The sequence below is a fragment of the Molothrus aeneus genome, chromosome 3, assembly GCF_037042795.1.
Source record: "Molothrus aeneus isolate 106 chromosome 3, BPBGC_Maene_1.0, whole genome shotgun sequence".
Taxonomy (NCBI): Eukaryota; Metazoa; Chordata; class Aves; order Passeriformes; family Icteridae; genus Molothrus; species Molothrus aeneus.
The window spans coordinates 27,002,158-27,026,495 of record NC_089648.1 but is presented as its reverse complement, the minus strand read 5'-3'; the positions used below and the strand labels follow the sequence as shown (position 1 = coordinate 27,026,495).

The 24,338-nt window shown below is 47.3% G+C and overlaps 1 protein-coding gene across 2 annotated transcripts in view; it reads right to left on the bottom strand.

Moving 5' to 3' along the window:
- LOC136555264 (uncharacterized) overlaps positions 1-17,506 on the bottom strand; it is a 59,776-nt gene extending 42,270 nt beyond the window's left edge. For both annotated transcript variants that reach the window (XM_066547873.1, XM_066547874.1), the window contains exon 1: positions 17,032-17,506. In XM_066547873.1, coding sequence (XP_066403970.1) covers positions 17,032-17,136 — 105 coding nt within the window. In that variant the 5' untranslated portion in view covers positions 17,137-17,506. The remainder of the gene's footprint in view (positions 1-17,031) is intronic.
- Positions 17,507-24,338: the final 6,832 nt, after the last annotated feature.

Here is a 24,338-nt window from a genome sequence, read left to right as displayed (position 1 = left end):
CCATTTCACACCTTTGATGTGCTGTGCTTGACTTTTACAAAGAGGAGGCAAGCATGCAGCCACGACACTGATTTGGACCCATTTTACCTCCACCACCCTGGGGAGATGTCTCTGTAGTATTTCAGCCACCCAGAGACACAACAGAGCAGCTACACTTACCTAGGTGTCTATGAAAGACACACTGCTAATGCAGAGAAACAATAACAGTTGAAAAATTCCGATTGATACTGAATTTGACAACTATTAAATCAACACACCTATTTTGTGACCATCCTCCAGGACTGTGTTTGTGGCATTTTGTTCCCCCCAAAAGCATGCAGACACCTTTTTCCCCCCTCCTTCTTTAAAGCTACCTTTTGCCCTTCTGTATTTACAGTGTCCTTTGAGAAATCAAAATATATTTTTCTCCCTTGCTAGTCTTTAAACTACATTCTCAGCTGTCAAAAGATGAACCAGGCAAGTCAGATTTCAGATTTATCCCCACTGCAGATATTCCTGAAGTAAACACAGGCCGTTGTTTTTCCTTCTACAACTACAATTTCCTTGTATGTGTTCACACACATGCATCATTTAATAAAGGCAGCTAGCACTGAGGAACACTGCCAAACACAGAGACTTCTAGTTGTCCCCAGAGCAGGTATAATACCTTGTTTGTACCATGGCAGTTCACAGAGGGGACAGCTGACACTGAGGTGCCATTGTGTGGCTGCTGTACAGACAGACAGAGGTCCTGTCCCCCTTAGAAAAGCTAAGGCTCCCATTCTAACTGGAGAGGTACTGACCTTAGGCTCTGGCTCATTCCCACATAAAAACCTTTCATTTGGACACGGCAGGGTTTTCAGTGAGGTTAAGCACTGTGTGGGAATCCTAGCAGCTCCAGTTTCTGTAAAATGTGAATGTCAATACATGGCACGGCACTGATTCCAAAAAAAAGGCAATGACATCTAGCACATGCAGGTCAAACAGCTACTGCACAATGTCACTGGCTTGAGATGCTTAAGATAGGAGGTGGATTTGAGTAAATGACTGATGTTTGAAGTCTGTGTCTACCAATCCTGGACTTCCAAAATATTCACTCTTCCCTGTGCAAGTGAAATTTTGCCAGCCCCTGGCCTCCTATGGGTAACTCTCCTGTACTGAGCCCTCCCCAGTCCCTCGGGCAATCAAAGACCAATTCCCTTGTGAGTTGCCTTAAACACTTTGCTAGAGGCTTTCTTCAGAGCACATGAAAGAAAAATCTTTCAAACAAGAGACTCTAGCTTTCATGTCCCTCAACAGAGACCCATCATTCCTAGTAGGCTAACCATTAGTCTTGCAGAGCTGTAATTTTTTACCTGAAACTCCTTGCCATGGTACCTCACACAGGCAAAAATTAATGGAAGATCAAAAAAAAAAAAAAAATTCTCTATCAGTCTGGATAACAAGACTTACCAAAAACTAAAGATCTATGGAATCAAAGACTAATGCTCTGACTAGCTGGAGATAAATACTCTCTCCCTTGACTCTTCCCCGTATCCTCTCCTAAACATTCAGTAACAATTCACTAAGCACAGCAGTACTGTGTTCAGGCCTCCAGCCTCCCATATATTAGCCACAGATTCACTTTTGTCCAAGGCAGGACAGCCCCATTTCCCTCAGAAATTCAGAACTGTGGCACTGCTGTAGCAGAAAATTGGAAAACTTCATGTCAAAAGTCCCACCAGATCATGGTTTCATTCTCAGCACATCAATTGCAGAATGAATAGATTCAGACACCACCTGGTATCACAATAGTCCAAGCTCTTGCTCAAGCTTGAACAACTAGCAAAGTTGCCAGGACTGTGCACAACACACTCTCTGCCTTAACATGCATAATTGAAGAGAACAGAAAAAAATCTTCAATTCACATAAATGTGTGAATGTTTACAAGCTATGGCACAAAAGAAGCCAAAAACCAAAGGACAGGAGGCTATCCACCCTTCAGTGTTTCTTCAGTAAATGCATCAGAAATCAGCCTCCTGCTGATGAGGATCACCCAGTGTTACACCTGGGACCTTCAGCTCTGGCACCTGATGTGCCTTCAGTCACGATAAGGACTCCTTCTGTTCCAGACAGAAACATAACTAACTTTCCCATCCATTTCATTTCTCATCCATCTCTAGTAAGGAAATATGGCTTGCTGTAAAATAACCAGATGGTATTTAAGGAAAACTTAAGAGTAAAGCTTACACTTTTGAGGGAGTTTTAACATGAAAGACAAACTAGGAAAAGAAGAAGAAAAATAGAGACAGAAAAATATGTCTTTCCGATCACACTGCTGCTTGTCAAATGAGTAATAAACTGCAGCTGAAATTGCAAAGGTCTTAAAGGGTCACATCACCCTCAAAGTCTAGAGCTCTGAAATACATCAGACAATTAAAAAGTCCCACTATGTTAAAGTGGAATTCCTCTTGGTTTGGCTTCCAGAAGAGAAATTATCCTGCTATCATACAATCAAAAGCAATGATATTAAGAATCATCTGTGAGCTTACAAAGGATAAGAAATCTCACTTCTAAGGCAGACTAAAACTCCCACCAGGCTCCACTTAAAGGCTGCATTGTCCTAAAAACATAAAACACCAACAGCATGGTTTGGTTTAGTGTAGGTATGTTCATGAGGAAGAGATAATAAAGAGATACAACTGACCACAGGCAACTCCTTGCTCCCAGCTGGAATGAAGAATGCACACAGGCTGGAGGGCATCATTCCCAATCTCCCTCTGGGAGCAAGGGAGGGAGGGAAGGAGGGAGTTTACCTCCAGGGAGGTGGTTTCCCTGGCAGAGGCCAACACTGCCTGTGCTGAACATACAAGGCTGTTTGTGACCCAGGCTTGCTCACTTCAGGCTGACCACTGCAGGGAATCTCTGCAACTAAGTGAAGTCCCTTCCAAGAGCCCTGGAAAGAGACTCTGCTAAGTTGGTCTCACACCCTGGTTCCTGGCACAAAACCAGAAAGCAATGGATGAGCTCAGCAATGATTACTGGTATCTCTGTGATGGGGAACTGATTTCCATTTCTTCAGACTTCAAACTGGAGAAATGAAACCAGTAGTCACCTCCCCCCTGCCACACTGCCTACAGAGCAGCTGCTACAGACATGGGCAACCTACAGCACAGGCCTCTGCTGCTGGCTCCTCTCCATTTCCATTGCTTGGCTTTAGCAAAAACATTTCACTACATTTCCTTTGTGATATTTTTCCAGGTCAACAACTGGTACAGTTGCCACGGGACACTGCCTGATCTTGAATGAGGGAGGTGCCATCCTACCAATTATAAGAGACTTTGAATCAGAGAGAGTTGGAAAACAAGGTAGATGATGAGACACTGAAAGGCAGTTTTGAGCCATGGAACATTAAGAAGAAGGAAGGAATGAGTCAAACAGACCTTCAAATTAACGTGTAACTCCTTTCCCAAGATCTCCTTTGATTTTGAGAGATATTCAGTGATTATTGGGGAGAATTTATGCCAGTACATCAGGTTGGCTCTCTCCTCAAGAAAAGTAGCCAAGTTAAAGTTCAGTTCAGTCTTCAAACATCCACATGTGAGATGTGACTGCCCAGGCTATACCTGGGGTCCTTCAACAGCTAAACTCCCAGCAAGAAGCGTCCTGGTTTGGAAAAGCTTTTCTAGAATATTTTTTCCATGTTACTATGTTCCTTGTTAATTTTCACAGTAGGTCTGCCTTCAAACTCTATTCACCATTTCCTTGCAAATGGCTATAGACAAACCTAGGGCTCATAACCCTCGAACATGGTCCTGCTTGACAGAGCAGCTGTTGGGTAAATGAAAGCTGGGATGGGCCAGTGGGACACAGCACTCCCTGAGGCCCTTGTTTTCTAAGCCCTACCTATGCCAAGTACAGCAAAATTCCTGTTGTAGGAATGCCAGCTTCTGCATGGGCCTGGAGTGTATTAATTGTCAGTGGTTTCACAGACGTGAGGGAAGCAGAGAGTCACTCCAGGTAGCCAAATCTGCAATGCTTTAACAATACAGTTATTATTTTTGTTCAGTGCTTACCATTCTCACATACTGCCAAACATGGTCACTGGCAACTCTCAGGACGCAAGTGGTGGCAGTCATTAATCAAAGAATATGGTAACCAAGCTTCTGTTCTGAGGAGCAATGACTGAGCTGCATTTCCAGAGGCATGGGCTTAAACTGGGTTACCTAGATCTTGAAAGGAAGGCACAAGGCTTACAGAGAACAGTGAGGATAGAAGAGGTGCATGGATGTGAGGAGGCTCATGCTTGGTCCTCCTACCATTTTAAATCCTCTCCCTCATCCACCTGCACTTTCACAAATACATAAGTGTGTCTTGACCATACTATCTACAGCTTCTGGAAAGAACTGGCACCTGTGGACAGATCTGATTAGAACTAAAGCAGAGATACACTACCCTTGTGCTGGGGATCCTCATCTGCAAGCAGAGTAAACTAGAGGACTCTATGCAGACAAGTGCAGTGGGGCTGGCTTCAGCCCTGGAAAAGGGTTCTTGTTTTGACTGGTCAAAACAGTTCAGGCCAACACAGCTGACCCTCTGCACTCTCTCATCTGCCCCACATCAGTTCTTTTTGCAGCAGTCGGAGTGCAAACCTCTTTTTCAAAACCTTCCCCTGCTCTTCCCCAGGGCTCAGCTGAGATGATTTTGCAGGAGAAGACTAAAAACACCAGAGGATTTACAAAATAGAAACCAACCAACCCAAGAAACCCAGCAAGTCCTGATGCTTCACCATTAATCCAGAAAAGTATGTTTACACCACCAGTGAGCCTATGGTGCTTGAACACTTGGGAGTGCACAGGCACCAGAAACTAGATACCCCATGTTCCCCAGTCCCAGGGAAGGGAATACAGCTGATGCCTGCAATTGAGACTTCTATCCATCCAGGGTCTGTTCTCAGGAACTCCGGGCAAATATTGTTACAAGAATAAAACTAAGATCATGCTTTCAAATTCCACCCAAAATAGAAATAATTACTTGCAAACACATTAGAACAGACTTTGTTCTACCAATGGCATAGGCACCCATAAAGAGGCACACACTCCTCCCATCAGGCATCACACCTCTGTGCCAGCAAAAGACACAAAAGAAATGCTATCAATTAAAAAATTAGTCTTTAAAAGGCCTCCTAGGCAAAATCTACCCAGACTCTGTTCCATACCACAAAAAATACTCCAAATCTGAGAGAACATTATTGAGTTTATTTATCCTCAAAGCCACTATTAGAACAAGAATCTCTCTGATTAAACAGAGCTGCAGTCATGTTTGGAACCACAGTTTCAATGTTATAAATTTCACTTGTTAAAAACAGAGATAAAGTCACTACAGCTCTCACTCAGCAGGTGGATGGGGTCTGGTAACCAAGGTGTCACCACAGAAATGGAGTCTTTAATCCTTCAATCTCCTTCTTGACTTCCCAGACCACTGTGTTCCAAAGAAGACCACTTCTGTATCATGGGAGCCAGGGGAATGGTACAGCTCCATGTGTCGCTCCTTCTGGTGTCACTCCTTCTGGTAGCAAGACCTTAGACAAAATTCTCAAACCATCCTGATGTTGTTAGCTTAAGAGGCTAGTTAAGGTTTATAGCTCTTATTACAAGTGACAGAAACCATACACTCTTCCAGCTCCACTTCTACCTATAAAGCTCCCAGGTGTGCCACTTCCCAGTAAGTGTCCCACCAATCTCCTACACTCCTCCCACACAGCTTCTGCTCCTCACAGCTCCTCACTCCCCTGACAGCTCTCAGCTTGGAGCCCTGGCAATCCCTGTCTCACACCCGGCAGGAGCAGTGTTATTCAGCAGTGTTGACACCACAAAGCACAGCAATCCAGGAAGACAAAAAGGACCCGAAGGATTAAAGACCTTCTATACAGGGCCTCATCCACGCCGCACTAAGATACAGTGACTTAGCTCCATTTGTAATTTACAGCCCATTTGCTGCTAAACCTCAGCTCCAAAAAGTCAGATTAAAAGCAACACTATTTATCAGAGGCTTAAAACCCTCTCAGACATAAGAGGAAGACAGCACAAGGGACACCTAGAACTGAGAGGCACCTCTAATAGCTGATCTTATCTGTAATGCATTTACTCAGGGAGGGAGGATGGGAGCTGGCTGCTCACACCAGTGCCAACCATTCCTGCCTTGGCCACAGGGATTTAAACGCAGCCCTCCCGAGTGATACGCCACCCCACCAGCCTAGCTCAGTTACTACTGCTGTGATGGGGAAAGGTTTCTTTGCACAGGCCAGCTTCTCAGGCAGTTTACAGCAGCTCCCCAGCATTCCATGAGTCCCCTCAACCAGGGAAGCACGGCTGACAGCAGCTGGCATAAACAACACATCTGGTAACAGTTTTTCCATTCCCTACTCAAAAGACTCAGAGGGTAAGTGCCTTTGCCCTGAGATACTTCCTTAGCTGAGGAGAAGTTGCTTGTGTTGGGAGACCTCACTCGATACTCACCTCTGCTCAGCCATAAAGAACTACATTAGCCACATTTGCAAACACAAGGAACAATGCCTTACAGTCAGGCTGGAAAATACATTTGGAGCACATGAGACATTTCAGGCTTCTCCTCCCCTTAAAATCTCACATTAACCCCTCTGAGTGCAAGCAGATGAGAGCTGTTTCATCTCTGTGGATTTACACCAAAATTCTTGTGTTTTATCAGAGAGCAAACCAGTAGGTTAATCCTTTCAGACCAGGTCTTTGATCCATCTGGTCAGGCACTTTCAAAGTAAGAGTTAGGAACATGTCATAACTTGTAATGTCTCTCACTGCACCAGATCCTTTCCTGGTAAATATTTTGTGATTCCAAGTGGTTCCTAGTTGGGAAAATCTGACAAACGGGTTGTCAAATCATCCCACACATGGAGGGATGACCTAGAAAAGAAGACAGAATTTGAATATTCACTCTCTTCTCCAATATACAGCAAGGAAGGCACAAAATTAAATTATATGAGGTAGGTCCCAAACAAATAACAGGTGATCATTTGGCAGTGCGTAGTTAAGGTGTGAAATACTCTACCACAGGACGTTCTGCATGTAAATACCCCTACACAGATTTGGTGGTGTAAAATGAACAGGTTTAGGCAGAAAAAACTTACTGGGTTACTAATGCAGGAGGATAGGCTACTGGGGGAAGCTGTAGGTCTAACATGGGATGGATGCTCCTAAATCCCGTTCATGGAAGCAGGACACAGACCATGCAATTAGTTGCAATGTCACAAGGTAAGGGGGATGCACAAAGTGTGACAGTGTTCTGCCAGGTCCAACTCACCCCACCACAGAGTGCTACTGAGACAGTGTCCAAGCACCACATACCAAATTAGCATCCCCACATATCAGCTCACGGGCAACATGGGAAAAGCTGCATGCACTGCAGCCCTCTCCAAAACACCATTGAGGGGTTTCCCAAAAGTGATTGGCTCTGTCCAAGCCACAACAAAAAGGGGTCTCTCAGAACAAAACAATCTATACATGGAAGCTGCTGATTTTTCAAGCCTCTAAATTATTTCAGTTTATATGCTTTACACCAAATACTTCTGTTCTTTCTTCTTAATTAGCCTCTTGCCATAGTTATTTCCTTGGAATAACCAACTCATAGGAATAAAGAAAAACTATATATAAAAAAAAACCACATGCACAAGAATAGTCTGGCTGCAGACAACTGTCTGGAATAACCACTTGGCTTTGTGTGTAATAACTGGGTGACAGGATATGGAAGGATTATTTTATATTTTTCCAGCTTATATCCAGACACACTCTTAGCAAACTGGAGAACTTAGCTGCCTGTCTGGCACCTTTCCTTAAGATGGGAAATTCCCCATTCAACCAAAGGAAATTTTATTCTCATCTTATGTCCATATAGAGCTTGGCAGATTGTGTTATGCCAAGAAGTAAGGACATGAATTAAATAAAAAACAGCATGCATCATGGAAACAATGTGACCCTGTTAGGAAGGAGTAAGATGAGACAGATTGCTGAATAAAATAGATGTGAAGGGGTAGGATCTTTGTGCTATCAGCAACTCAAATTGCCTGATCTCCTTGAAATCCTGGCTCAAAACCAGGTTTGTAGCCCAGAAAAATCAATTAATCAGCTACCAAGGAATAGTTTGATCCCTAGGTATATCAGAAACTAAGGCCTGCCTATTCTCATTGTGGACATTTATGAATATTGAGGTATTTGGACATCTCACAAATACCAGGCATCTCCCATCCTTTCATAAATCTAAATTTAGACAAGGACCATCTGCTTGAAGTCAGGCAACAAAGTGCAGGTGAACCTATCCATGAAACAGGAGACATGACTAACAAAACACTACCATCTCACGTGGCCTGATGCTGGAGCTAGGATGGGGAGGTGAATCCAGGCAAAGCAGCAGAGGCCTTTCCTCAGGTGTGTTTGCTGGGCACAAGGACCAACCAACCCATTCATGCTGTTTGAGGGAGGCAACCCACAGCCTACCAGCTATCCCTATGCCTTAGGGACACCTCCCCAGGTTTCACTGCATCTCCTGGCTCACAACATTCATCCAAAGGGCGCATGCCAGTGGAGCACAGACATTGACCTGCTCCCAGCACCACAGCTCAGGCCTGGGCAAACTGGAGTTCTCTGCAGCAGGCTGAGCCTGGATGATGAGCTGCCTGGAGAAGAGTGCTGGGGGAGGAGAGGGCTGGAAACAAAGAAACAAGGGGGCTGATCCACACCAGCTGCTTTGGGAAGCACTCACACAATCTTCTTTGGGCTTTTAGCCCCTGCCACCCTTAGATGACATTCTTTTGTGCTAACATAGAATAACTAGAAAGAACCAGGATTTGGATTACTGCACATGCAGCCATGTAGCAGCTTCGGTGCAAATCTACTAAGCAAGATAGTTTCTTACATACAAGTCCAACAGGAAGTTTCCATATGCATCCATGGTATTTCACCTTCCATGAAGCCATCAAGGATGGTCCAGAGAACATGTGAGTTCTTCACAAGTGTACTCTGTTGTGCCATTCCAATTCTGCTAGAGCTGCTCAACAGAACAACAGCAAAAGTTCACCTGGCTGAGCACTTGGTGTGCTGCAGTGATTATAAAGGAGATTAAAACAACAACAAAACAGACAAAAACAAACAAACTAAAAAACCCTCATCATCATGTAAGATCTGCTTCCTCTGCCTCAGCCAGCTCCTGAGATGCCCCAGCCTAAAAATGCCTGTCCTACAGGAACTGAACCATTCAGTGTAACATACAGACTGAGGTACATATGGATGCCAGGACACAGACCAGTCCATGGCAGAGAGGAGGTTATAATGGGAACAAAGAGCAAGAACATAGCAAGAGAGGGAAGAAATGCCTAGAGACACCCTGAGCTGTCCACCCACAAGGCGTGACCATGCCAAAACAGAAGAAACCTTATTTGAGCCACGCTTCGCCTGCTTGCTGCATCCCCACAGCTTGGGCAGCCCTGTGCCCAGACTGGCATGGAGACAGCTCTGCACAGGTCACACTGGGCCATATGTCCCTTACATCAACTCCCAGGCCTGGGTCACAGCAGAGTTCGCTGCACAGGGAATGCTTTCAGTGCACATAAAGGTCACAACTAATTGGCTTTTCTCTAAATCCTCGCCTGGGTGTTCCCGCTGAGCACTTGTGGGTGGTGCTGGTGCCTATTCACAAACAGCTTAGCCGGCTGGCTGCTGCTCACCGGTGGCAGGGGGACAAGGGGACAGGCAGGCGCTGCCCAGGGCCACGTCCAGCAGCTCCTGCAGCAGCACACAGCCCTGCACACACATACCTGCCACGCCGGTTGCTAGGAAGAGCTGGATCACCCGGCAACCTGAATCCCTCTCAACAGGAGAACAGGGGCTACAGATAAAGGCACGGGGGTGGGAGGGGTTGGCGCTGCCTACAATGTGTGTGGGAGTGTTATTTCCCGCTGAAAAGGGAATACAGCCCTTGGTTCCCATTCTGAGGGAGCCCAACAACACTGTTGTGACCCCAGGCATGCTCCAGGAGCAGCCAGGGAAGCTGGCCAGGCTGACACATTACAGCTGAGTGGTGCCCTGCCCACCCACCACTCCGCAAAACTCTCCTAAGCAGATGCAAGCCTTGCTTTTTACTATGAAAAAAAGTGAACCCACTTTTTTGTGAAAGCCACATAATTAAAATAAATAATGACCTGGTTTTGCTTTCTGTTTTCACCTCAAATATGAGCTCTTTACGTGCTCAAGAAGACATTTAACAACCCAAAAAGTGCAACAAATTTGGAACTTGTAGGACAATGGATGACAGCAGGAAATTAAGAACTGCACTATGCAGCAAAGAAAAATAATCAGTTTTCACTGAAATCGCCAAATACATAGCACTGACTTTTCAGAATCTAGTTTTCATTCAAATAAAAACCAAAAATTGGGAAATACAAGGAAAAGTAATGAGATTTCTTTGTGCCTTTGGGAGGTGGACTTTTTTTAAGCTACTCCATAGTTTCCTATCCATCATAAAGGCAGCTGAGAGAATGTCTCAACAAACTACCTCAATTTCCATGAATGCCCCATCATGCTGTACATGCAGGATCTGCAATTTGTCTGAAGTATCACTCTTTGGAATTAAGTCATTACAGGAGATTATAAGTGCTGAATGTCTGCACAGAAAAGATGACAACCCTTAAAGATCCAGATCTTCAAAGCCAAGTAGAAAGAATCGCAAACCCATTATTTTACAATGCCTCAGGCAGAAGTCTCAAAAACCTAAGGCTTAAAGTGGCTGGGATTGCCTGTTCTACTCTTTGCCTTAGCTAAGTATCTATCACAGCACTTAGCTTACTTAGCGAAGTATCTAACCACTAACATACATATTTTCAGTCCAAATTATCACAAGCCTAACTTCAGGCACATTCATAGGTACTCCAAAAGTCAAAACTGTACTTGCACACTTAGATTAATGAGTTTGTGTCTTTCCTGTGATAATGACAAACCAGAAGCACCTAACGTAGCCAGCTGGTGTAACAGGAAGAAAAGCAAACTTTCAATGTAAAACAGAGCCCTCCAGCTCTAGAGGAATGAACCTGTGGCATCTGCTGAAAAACCCACAAAGGAGAGAAAACCTGCATACACCACAGCAGACAAAGCTAAATTTTCCCTGTGCCAAGCTGAAGACCTGTGACACACGACAAGCAGTCAGCCCAAAGGAAGGCTGAAATCAGTCTGTCCTCATTCAAAATAAGCCTGAGCACTTGAGCAGATCTTTGAAAGCATACTCAATATACTGTGCATCAATAATAATGCTATTCCACTCTTTTTTTTTGGTCTAAGGAGAAAAAAAAATAATGCTCCCAGCTTCAGAGTAACAAGCTACCACAGGGACACTGACTGAGGGAGTCACTGCCTGCAGCCTTGAGGTTCACTTTGCACAGCCAGCTGAATCCCCTTCACACAGGGAGGATGAAGATGATTCCCAGTTGCCTGTTGGGGCTGGCCAGCCAGACCAGAGTCTTACAGCTGATTCCAGGTACAGATGCCAATAGAAAATAACTGAGATGATTTTCTGGCCCCCAGTGCTGTGTATGCTCGTGTCTAAGCTGCAAGAGTACATGAAGAGAACTGACACAGTGGCTTTGCTAGCACCTAGCACACAATTCCCTTTAAGCAGGTATAAGGCTAAAGCTATGTAGAAGAGAGATGCAGTTCTCTGTCACCAGAACACTCACATTTGACTTTGTATCACTGATCAACATTAAGGAAGTGACAAACATGTCTGTATTATCTCTGCCCAAGACCAAAGTGAATATGCCAAGTACATAAGTAATTAAACAGCCTTTGTTGATTAGAACATCAGTTGTATCACCTCCAAAGCTGTTTGTGTCAACAGCAAGCTGGAATGAAATTGCCACCTTTAAAGTGCTCAGTCTTCTTTAGCTGCATGTTCCAGCCAGTTAATTTTTTAACACACCACAATCCAACTGTTTCATTCTGATAACACCTAGGGCCACTAATTAAGGGCTTAGTTTGACTGGCAATGCACAGACTTGTTCCAGCCAGATGCTCCCTGCCCAAAGGAGCTTGCTTGCAAGTAAAGCTCAGAAAACAGACACCCACACTTGAGCCACTACATAAATAGCAAGGCCCCAAGAGTTAAAGAGAAACTTGGAAGAAACATATTTGTATGAGAAACCCCTAACCCTAACTTGTGGGGATGAATAAGACATTTGATTTACAGAAAGCTCATGGAGTTGGTCTGAGAGCATTTCTAAGGGCTCAATATCAGTACTCCATCACAAACCCACATGCAAGCCCAAGATATGCATTTTAAAAGCTCCTTGATCAGCCTGACTTAGTAGTTCGGGAAGTGCTTCTCAAAGCTACAAGTCTAAAACTAGGAAAGAAAATAATAAAAAACTATACTAGACCGTAATACTGGACAACCAACACAAAAAAAAATTAAAATCAGGCACTGAGTTACAGGTCCCTCTCACTTTCCTGGTTTTGAAGCATTCCACTACCATATGGGACACTCCCCTGATCCCACTTTTTTCCTTCTGTCTCAAGTGCTCTGGAACACTTAGTTACCAGCAGTTATCAAAGATGATCCTAACCTTTGAAGTCAGACCTACTTCTGGCTCAAAAGCAGCCCAAAAGGTTCCTGAATCTGGCCTAATATCTAGCCAATAACACCAGATCATTGAAATAAGTGGTAGACCAAAGACCAAGGCACCAGGCAGTGCCCTCTCCTTTCCTGGATTGAGCCACAGCAGCTGAAGGTTGAAGAGCTGAAGCTCTTAAGCTAACAGGCTGTGCTATGAGCTCAGGAGTGGACATGCTGCCCCTACCACAGGGGCACAAGTATCCAATGGAAAGACACCTCAGAAAACTTGACATGCACAACTCCACAGGCTCTGATGAGATGCTTCCACAAATGTTGAGAAAGCTGACAAATACCATGGCTAGGACATTCAGGATCATCTTTGGAAGGTTGTGGCAATCAGAGAGAGGCAGCGGAGAACTGGAAAAAAAGCAAATGTTATCCCAGTCTTCAAAAAAGGCAAGAATTAGGAGTCAGGCAACTACCAGCCAGTCTGCCTCAATCCCTAGAAATGTGATGGAATACCTCATTCTGGAGGCCATGTCTATCCACATGGATGACAAGGAGTAGTCAGCATGAATTTACCAATGTCATGCCTGACACACCCAATTGCCTTCTAAAATGAAACAACTGCCTGGCTGGACAAAGGGACAGCAGTGGATATTGTCTACATTGACTTCAGCAAGACTTTCAACACTGTCTCTCACAACATCCTCATAGGCAAACTCACGAAGCATGGACTGGATGAGTGGACAGGGAGGTGGATTGAGAACTGGCTGATGGTCATAATCAGTGGCAGTCTGGATGAAGGCCTGTCATTAGTGGTGTCCCCCAAGGTTCAATACTGGGCCCAATATTGTTTAACTCATTCATCAATGACTTGGATGAAGGGGCAGATGCCTCCACATCAAGTTCACTGATGTCACAAATTTGGGAGGAGTGGCTGATACCCCAGAGGGCTGTGCAGCCCTTCATAAGGACAGGTTGGAGAGATGGGCACAGAGGAATCTTCTGAAATTCAACAAAGCTAAGTGCAGAGTCCTGCACCTGGGGAAGAATAACCACATGGAACAGCACAGGCTCAGGTGCTGGAAAGGAGCTCTGTGGAGAAGGACCTGAGGGTCCCGGCGGACAACAAGCCATCCATGAGCCAGCAGTGTGTCCTGTGGCCAAGGAGGCCACTGGTATCCTGGGGTGCATTAGGAAGAGCACTGCCAGCAGGTCAAGGTGATCCTGCCCCTCTACTCAGCCCTGGTGAGGCACATCTGGAGTGCTGTGACCAGTTCTGGGCTCCTCAGTACAAGAGACACGTAGATCTCCTGAGTGGGTCCAGTGGAGGGTAACAAAGATGATTAAGGGACTAGAACATCTCTCTTACCAGGGAAGGCTGAGGGAGCTGGGCCTGCTCAGTTTCAAACAGAGGCAACACAGAGAATCTCACCAATGTATATAAACACCTAAAGAGGGGGTGTCACGAGGATGGAACCAGGCTCTCAGTGGTGCTGAGCAATAGGACAAGCGGCAACAGGCAGGAGCAGATGGATGCACAGGAAGTTCCACCGGAACATAAGGAAGAACTTATTTACTGTATGGGCGACCAAGTCCAGAGAGGTTGTGGAGTCTTCCTCACTGGAGTTATTCAAGAGCTCCCTGGACACAATCCTGTGCCCCTTGCTCTAGCATTACCCTGCTTGAGCAGGGTGCCTGGAACAGATGATCCCTTCCAACCTTACCCATTCTGGGATTCTGTGAAGCAAAGTCAGCTGTCTTCCAAGGCAAGGCACTCAAATTTGAACCCTAACTATCACACTTGACAGCCCAGCCACCCTTATCAGAAACTGCTGGCTGAGCAGGCTAACCCAACATTAGGGGAAGTGTCAGTCAGTCCCTCCCTTCCCACCATGGTGACTTCTGGTGAAAGGGAAATGGAGAGACACTTTCTGAGAGACACTAGCACATCTCGAGTCAAAATCCTCTGAGGAGCCCTAGCTGCCAACTGCCTAAAGGCCAGCTTTAGAATGGAAAAAGAGAAGTCCATTACATCAACACCCAGAGATTGCTTATTTTTCGGTTTCACTTACAGAAGGCCATGGCATCCCCTCAGCTTCTCCAAGCAGGGGAAAACTAGGAGGCCCTATTACAGCCACACTAAACCAATTGAAGATACACCATACAAAAATAAAACCTTTATAGTGGGCAGAAATTTCTTCCTGAAAAGATTCCCAAAGCTTGGATGCCAATCCAAGATTGGTCAAGTCTTCCACGCTTGTAAAAATGAGTTGACAATTTACCCAAGGAAGGCTCCTGGGACTTCGGCTAATTTCAGTACAGTTGTAATCTAGAAGCACACCAGCAGCTTGCTTTTCCTTCAATTTGGGAACTTCCCAAAAAAGTCGTAAAGTGCTAAAGTGAGCGGGCAATGAAGGAGGTGAGCAGCTAAGCACACTGTTATTAAAGCTCAGAAAGCACTTGGTTTGGGTGGTCAATGTAGATTAATTCTTACTCTATCCAACCTACAGACCTGGTTCTGTGCTCTCACCTAACTTTTCAGTAGGTTTCAATGACAGCACACTGGACCTTTTAAATAATGCATTTACCATACAAGCCAGAATATGTACAGACCTGCACAGACACAGACCAAGGCCAAGAAGGCTGAGTCTGGTCAGTGCCTGGCAGCCCCACATCACGAGGGCAGTAGAGCAAAATGGTACAGGACATTTGGCCTTGACACAGGGTCCATGCACAGCACAGCCACCAGAAGCTTCCACACTGCTCACCCCTGTGACACCTATCCAGGGTTCATACCTGCAAGGAGCTCTGGTCCAACACCTAAGACAGAGCACTGCACACTCCATTAAGCAATTAGTATGCTGCTGCAAGACTCAACCAAGACCAGGCAGCTGCACACGGTCCCCAAAGGCCCACAAAACAGATTTAAAGACAGAGTTTGCACGTCTGGCTTTCTGCCCATACACATGTGTACCAGTCATTGTAGCACGCCCCACTGCAGGCTGCAGAGACAGCTCTGATGAGCTATGCAACAGCCTTGCAAGCAAGGCACAGTGCAAGCTGAACTGTCTCTACTGAGCCTGCAAAAACGCAGACCACCTGTCTGCAGCACAAAACCTTGGCACTAACATGAACAAAATGGCTGCAGATGCCCACTCATGCACATTTTCCTGCATGCCTCCAAGCATCTTGAAGGCTGTATCCACCTCTGAGAGCTCCTTCCAAAGATTCTCACGGTTTCACAACCTGAGGCTCCAAGAGACAAACAATAAAGCTAAAGGAAGAGATTGCAGCTGTAAGGCCCAGAAACACAGTGTTAAAAAAACCCTCACTGCTTCTGCAAATACTCTGCGCTGAATTGATCCACTACAACCTAAAGCACTGCCCTTACTTTACTTCCAACAATAAAACCTAACCCTGCCTCCCCTGAGAGCCACAAAATGTGCAATCCCCAGAGGAAGAAGTACAGCAAACTTTGTTAGAAACAGTGCTATGTTTCATCAAAGTTGCCATCAGCCTGTCCAGAGTGACTGCGCAGAAGTGCAGCCACACGGCAATGAGCCTCTGTGTAACACATACAAAAGACTCCACTAGAGTCTGGTATACGGATCCCCAGCCCCCAACTCAGGCAACGAGGGCTGCTACTTTTCCCAGATCCCTTCTTTTATTTGGGGCCAGGTGCTGCACTTCCCACAGCATTGGTGCCAATCCAGAGTAACTCTGCTGATTTCAGGGGATATCCCTTGGTTCACAACAATTTTGCCAAATCAGGATTTGGTATTTTTTACGCATTCGTCATGGCTCCATTTTTATCCTGCAGTAAATGGCTCAAAAATTCCTCTTTATATTTGGCAGGAAGGGCTTAGACAGTTCTCATCCTGAATCTGTGGTCCTCAGTTTTATTTTAAACATTAAAAACGGATGTAAGAAGAATCTGGAAAGCTATGGGTCAAAGCAATGATCCAGCCTGCAAACTTCAGCTCAGATTCTGGCCTTGAGGACCAGAAGAAGGAGAAATGCGAATAACGAGCTGAAAGGCATTTTAGGTAAATCATGTCTGTACAGTACCTAGCACAGTGGGATTCTAGCCTGGAAAGGGCTGAGAGGCTACGGATTGCCCACGTACAAAGGTATCTAGGCAAATGCCTACACAGTTAAATGTGAATCTCATCAAAAGGAAAACATTCTAAAGAACAGACAGATACATCCGTCTCCATACACCTTTCTGTATTATCTGAATTGTGCAGGGTAACTCTGAGGGCATAGGAACGGGACTTTAAGTAACAGGAATACAGGCTAGGCCAGTTCCTCCTGAGCACACTGGCTGAGAGGAAACTGACCCAGCATAATAAACACTGCAAGTTTCCAGCTTCTCAAGGCCCTCTTAGTAGTTACCTGAAGGGGACAAAAAACAACCGAGACAAAACCGGCTTTCCTTACCTTTAGCTGAAAAGGTTGAATTTCATTCAAACTCTGGTTCCTGAGCTTTTTGGTGAGGATCTTCAGCATGGTACAAATCCGAGGAGCCAAGAAAGGGTTAAGCATACACACACGCACGCATCTGCATCTGCCGCGCCGCTGCCGCTACGCTCGGCGGAGCTGCGCGGAGCTCGCATCCAGCGCCGCAGGTACACGGCGGCGGCGGCGGCGGGGCACGGCTCCGCACAGCCCCGGCTCCCGGCTGCGCCCCTTCCCCTCCTGTCCTGCAGCCCTCCGCGCTGCCACGCAAAGGGAATCCCGCTCCAAAGCCTACAGAAAAAAACTGAGCACCAAACTTCCTCTGCCTTCCACCCCCTCCTCAGTTACGCTCCAGAAAGGAGGGAGGTACCAGCTGGCAGCGTGCTGCAGGGGACGAGAGACACTCGGCGCAGAGCGCTCACTGCGGGACGGCAGAGCTCCCTGGGCGAGGCGCCGGGCTCCGCTCACGGCAGCGCTGCCGCCCGGTCAGCCCCGGGCGGGCATCGGGCATCGCGCCCCGCTGCTGCCGCGGGCCGCCGCCGCCGCCGCCACCCCGGGCTCCCTCCGGCACCGCCGCCACGGGAAACTCGTACCGAGCGGCGCGGCAGCCGCGGCGCACATTGGCCCGACGGGGCGGGACGGGGCGGCACGGGGCGGGGACTCCGCTTAAAGGGTCACCGGCCCTTCCCGGCCGCCGGCGTTCCTTGAGTCCCCCGAGCTGCTCGGGATATGGGGGACTGCTCGCTGACTCTGCGCTACCGCATCCTTGCTTGCAGCCCGCTCAGTCCGGGGATCCCACAACGGGATGCCGTGACCTGTCTGTCCTGCCCTCCGATCCAGAGCACAGATCCATAGGGAGGGCTCGGGGGTCCTGTCTCGAGTCCCTTGAGCCACCCCGGGAACTCGCACGGCGCCTGCAGCAGCAGTGAAGTCGCCACAGTCTTTCCCCACAGAAATGCAGGCGCGGGGCCAGGCCGGCACCAGCTCCTGCTGCACCAGCCATCCTCGGGCACAAGCAAGGTGCCCCGTTTCCATGGGCAGTCCAACAGCAGCTCCCTGGCAAAACAGTCAGGAAAGTTATCAGAGGCTGACTGATAGGCTCCCGGCCTCTTTGAACCCACAGGAAGCTGCCGACACGTTTGGCAGCAGTAACAGCAAAGGGCTTTCACCCACTGCCAGCTCCGTGCCAGCGATGAACTCCCCGTGTCTGGGTGAAAGGTCCCTGTTGCCCATTACTGGTCCCTGGGGGCCAGCAGAGCCTTTTGTCCCAACCTTCCTCCTGGGACAAGCCAGGAAGCATTGCAGAGGTCTCTGCTTGTGTACAAATTCCAGAGGAGCACGGCTGGTTAACTGTGTGTTCCCAGTTCTCAGCCAGCAGGCCTGTAACAAGATAAGAGCGCTCCTAAAGTGCTGACTGTGGAAAAGAGAGAGCACATCTTTGCTGCGGGGAAAGGGCCTCGGTTCAGCTCTACTAAGCAAAGAATTTTTTCTTGAAGGAGTACAACAAGCAGAGAGTCTAAGCCAGAAAGCAAAATTTTTGCTTTTCAGATAGTGCCTTCTTAAAAGATGTCTGCAGTAGGAAACTGTCTCAGCTGTTAAACCATACTTGATCAGTGCATCCTGCATTCACACCGTGAACTTGTTTTCACCTATTTTTCCCTGAGTTCACACCAAATTGAAATCACAATCCAACCTTATGACTTTAAGCCACCACATATTGCTATAGGTACTTCTGCTTTTCTTATTGTATGAATTTAAAAAACCCAGGGAATAGTGCACACGAGCAGATTGCTAGTCTGGCATCCTGCATCCAGCAGGAGGGAGTAAAATGCTAACTGAAACCAGAAATCCTCCATAGAGATATGCAATATTATATTTTGCTAGATAAGAATTATTCCTGGGACATAACCAATATATATTCTAAAGCCCAACAACTGAGACTCTCTAATAATTCTTTCCTTTTTTTTTTCCATATAAAGCGAAATTCCCCAAGCCTTTATTCATTCCTTATTTCAACTCTGGAGACAGTGGCTGTCCTTGTAATGGTCTGTAAGATATAACCCATAAACCACAGTCAGCTTAAACTACTGTGTATGATTGCTTTCCCATTCAGAGATCAAGCATGGGGGCAGGCACATGCCAGGGCCCGGTTGTTTGTTTCAGAAGAGATGAAGCTGAAAAAGCTTCCTGAAACAGGGAAAAGCAGAAGCTGCCATCCCAACCGTAACATCACAGGTTCTACCTGAGCTCACCCCACCCCACTACACCACAGGACAGCAGTGGGGAGCCCAGCCTGGGAAGGGATTGTGCTAGGCATCCTAACCTGCTGCAGGGCCAGGCCTTTCAGGGCAAGCAGCAAAATCAAGTGCTGATGAACAAGGTCTTTTTTGGGGCACTTGCAATTTGAGAGAAACTAATTCTACAAATGCTGCCTCTGCAACCTTTACCTATACGTGTTTCAGCAAATACCTGCAGAGCAGCTGTTTCTTTCTTGCTTTGTATTTCATATGACCAGAATCATCAATCCACGGCATCCAGCATCTCCTCTGAGTGAGGCACAGTGACACACTGCTGCAGACAGCAACAAGCAATTTAGCAGGCCCCCAGAGGAAAAGAAACCCTCACAGAAAGCAGAGCTACAACCTACTGCTGCAACCCTTAGGTGATCTGTGCCCTGAGGATGAGGCTCAATGTGCTGAATGGGTTCCCAGTAGAAGACAAGTCACACTGCTGCATCACATAGTGGAGAGAAAGCTTCCTGAGAGGGCTGGAGACATTGCTCCTCCACATACAGGTTGCAGAATACTACCAAGTAACTTCTATCTGAGGATAGCAAAATATTTTCCAGGGATAATTCATAGTGTTATTCCCAAAGAAAAACCCAAGTCAGAGAAGGTTACTTGACTTTCTGAAGGTCACTGAGAAAAGCTGTGGAAGAACCAAGAATAGAAGTGGTACCCCCTGGCCCCTAGCTGTATGTGCCCAGACTGTAATCTAGCCTGTTACTAGATCACACTGCTGGAGCTATGCAAAATTCAGTGGCTTCTGTTCCCAAGCATCCCATGTGATCACTCTGCTCTGTTCTTGGTTCCTGTGGGCTTCTCATCCCTGGAGTTTTGATCTGCCTACTGGGTTCAAACCAAATCTCAAATCTCAAACCTAGTCCAAGTTTCCTCTGGTCACATGATAAAAGCATGAAAAATGCATCACACAACATTGAGGGTAGACCCACTTGCCTGCTCCAGCATTTCTTGGAGAGCTCTTTAAGTTCCTCCTGGCCAGACCAGGAGCAGAAAGGAGGCAAGTGGCAAGTTTTCCCTGCAGGAACACATGGCACTGCGGTGACAGGGAGAGGGCAGGGGACTGTGAGCTGAGGTAGGGTGCTGGTTCACTTCCACGTGTTCCTGCCCACTGCTGCCGTGGGGAAGACATCACTGGATATCTGCTGTGCCTCATCTTACATTCCCCTGGAGACATTCCTCTGTGGGAATCCTGACCAAACAGTGCAATGAGGAGACAGGCAGTAGGGGTGAAGACAATGCAGTGAGGATTAGTTTAATGCACAGATTCCCTCTGGGCTGTGTTTCCTGTTGTGCTCAGAGGACAAGCTAATGCCTTCTGCAGTTTATCCTGCCCAAGGTGTACCACTGACACCGCCAGGTGCAAGAACAGGAATGTGTGTGGGTGCAGAAAGCCTCATTAGGCAGGCCTGGCCAAGCCTTCTCAAAAGGAAAGAGATGCTTTTTTCACCCTTTGAAGTCACCTGGGGATTTGCTCGCCCCTTGTTACACAGTGAACCGCTTTTTGGTCTCCTCTTTCCACACGATGTGCCGTAACAGGCTCATGCTGCATCGGTGCACACACGGATCTGAACATCGCGAGGCTGGAGGGAAAAGCCAGCCAGGGAAAAGCTTCAAGTGCCATCTGCTGGGGATCTCCCCTCATTACATCGAGGGAGACAAGGCTGACCTGGAAAAACCCCATCCGTTCCTGCTTGCTTATGACCCTAACTGCGTGGTGTCCAAGACACACACTGGAGGTACTGCCAGCGCCAGGCAGGGAAGGAGCATCTGCCAAGGAAAATGCTAAAAGAGAACAGGAGGGCAGGAGCAGAATGAAAGCTGAGCCTGGAGCTTGCTTGGAGGAAGATGTGGACCCAAAGCCAGGCACATCTTGAATGGTGCTCCAGAGCAGGGCCATCCACCAACAGATTCAAACACAGTCCAGTGTACACAGATAAAAGCAGAAGACAAGGACAATCCACAAAAAATAATGAGAATTGTTCCCGGAGTAGTATGACTGACAAAACAAAGGGCACCAAGCCTTGTCCCTAGCCAGTCACCTCTAGCCAGTCAGCCAGTCACCTCTAGCAGGAACCACAGAGCATTCCTCCTCCTGGTGTGTGAGTGCCGAGCCTGTGGGCTCCTCGAGTGGGGATCATCTCTGGCTCGGCCCCTGCACAATGTTTGCCTTAGCACAGGCCAAACTAAGCTGAGTCCCCACCACACAAGGCACAAACACCCTATGGCACAGCTGCAAAGCTGCAGCACACACAAGGGCTCTCCAAGCTCTGACTGTGTGGTTTTATACCAGGAGGATGGGACAGGCACTTGGAAAACAGATCCCCTTGAGTGAAGGAGCCCTTCACTAAAGCTATAAGCAACCAAAGGTGAGAATTGCCCACCATTATCTTAAAGCCTACAAACTGTCCCAGAACTGAGCCAGCTGCTGTCATGCAAACACTTTGAACATTCAGGGAGAATCAAAAAGGACTGGTAAAAGGTGGCTGAGGGTAACAGCTATTTGTTCTCTTTTACATACGTATCCTTTAGACTCATCTGAGCAATGAAGGACCTAGGATACATGTTTTGGCATATGCAGGTTTTGACTGCCATAGAAGAGAAAAGAAGGAAAAAGGAAATTGAAGAGACGCTGTTTGATAGAGAAACAGTGACTGTTCCAGCATAGCTCATGTGACATACATAATAAGAAGAGAAAATCCTATCAACAGTACTGCTGGGCAGCCCCATCTCTGTTATAATTCCCTTGCTGCCCATTCTCTCCCTGCAAATTGCTTGGGCCAATTGGAAAGTCAGCATGTGGCTGATACAACGAGAGCCTGAGAGAGCAGGCATTTACACTGAGCTTCCCCTGCTGGTACTGCAGACATGTGCTCCTCTGCAAGAGGGCCTGGAAGGGCCCCCTGACCCCCACTCACTATCAGGCTGCTGGGACAGCACTCACAGCTTAGCTTAGCCAGCCAGAAACTCCAGGGTAGCAGGGCAGCCTGGCTCCTCAGAAACACAAGCAAAGAGAAGCAATGAGTTCTGCTTTGGATAGCTTCTTTCTAATCCCTGGAGAAGAGGAATTGTCTCACCTGACCTTCTTTCCCTCAAATACAGTCACTACAACTCACTCACATCTCTTCCTTTTCAAATGCCTTCTCAAAACCAGTCCTCAGCTGGGATCACACAGTGCTTCTGAGCCCTGCCATGTAGTCAGGAGCAGCCAGTCCAAATATGAAAGAACCACCCAGTCTACCCCCACAGAAGGAGTTGACCAGCTCCTCAGCTGCCTCAGACCTGAGGTCTTTAGGTCACAGACAAGAAACCTCAATCTATTATGCTTACAAGGGCAGCAACAGAAAAAAATGTCCTTGGGTCCTGCAAAAATGAGAAACTTCTAAAGCAAAAATGCTAGGAAATGAGCACACACAGTTTCTGAAGAGGAAGGGGGGAAATATTATTGTGGTTCCTGGTCTGATGGGGGGAAATTCCTTTCTGGAACTTCCTGGCTGCCCAGACAGCCTCTGGGCTTATCCCAAGTGTATAAATAAAACACAGCTTTCAACATCAAAGAGGTTTCCCAGTTCCTCTAGTTGGGCACCCCATTTAGATATGTATTTGTGAGCAGCTTCAGTGCTTCTAAGGGAAATGAAAAAAGAGCCAAGTCAGTATCACCAGGGAGAGAAGTTCTAGGAAGAATTTTCAGGATGTGCAAGTTTGAACTTGATGCCTTAATGCGGGCACAATGAACGCATGAGGAGAGCAACAGCCAGGCCACACCCATGCCATACCCTGGCTGGGCCATCCTAGGCAACTCCTGGCCACAGGGCCACACTTTGAGCCTGGCCAGACCTCTCAGACTGCCATCAGGTGAGCAGAAAACACCAGCCAGCACTGGTGATATTTCACAGAACTGTCAGGACCCCCATCTGCTCCTTGCAGGGCAGGGAAGACAGTTTTGGGTCTGCTGAAGTCAGTGTGTGTGAACCTGTGCTGCTGAGTGGCTCAGCATGGCAGGGCAGGCTGGGAGAGGAGCAGGAGCAGCGCCTGAGGCCTTGCTGGAGTGACAGCACAGCAGAATCCTCCAAGAAAGGCTGGCAGGTAAAATACATGGTCCTTAAAATAACTGCAGAACTGCAAATGACGGAGGATTTGTGGCCACAAACTAGCCAGAAGCAAACGGAAGGGGTCCAAGCATCCAATAAAACTGCACTGTGAGGAACAGAAAAAGATAACTTGTCTTCACAAGCCTCTGCCTCAAAAGCTCAGATTGCTACACTGGCCAAGGAAGGAGGGGCCTTAGAAGATTTTGTAATGAGAATAAATCACAAGCATGCTATTTATTCCTTGCTTTCTAAACTCTGTGATTGCACATTGCACCTGTACCTCCTCCCCAGCTCTTCTAGAGGCCAAGACCAAATAATTAAACTTTTATCACTTTCCCACAGCTAAGGACAGTTATTTGCAAGCAACTCACCAGAAATTCCACTTGAAACAGCTCTCTAGGCTGTGTAAACAAGGATGAAAACAGCCTTGGGAGGGAGGAAATGAGATCTGGCATCAGAAACCATGAGCTCTGCATGCAGTCACGCCAACACTACAAATGGTCAAAAAAGTGGGGGGAGCTGGCAAGAAAAGATGGGCTAAGACAAAGGGCTGGGGGGTGAGATATTTTCCTGGAGATCTTATCATCCATCATTCCCTCATTTCTCTTTGTTTCCACTCTCGTGAAAAGCCTCTCGCGTCTTGTCCCCGACTCCTTCCGTGCCTGCATTGCCGCCGGGCGGCCCCAGGGGGCGCAGCAGACCGCGGCACGGCGCTGTCCCGGCTCCCCCTGCCCGGCCGCTCCGCCGGGAACCTCGGGATGCAGGGAATGCAGCGGGTGCAGGGCATGCAGGGCTGCCGGGCTTCCCCAGCTCTGCGGCCGTGCGTTGTTGTTGCAGTACCGCAGCAGCAACGAGCTCCTTTATGTCGGCGAGCACACGCTCGGGCAGGAAATCGCAT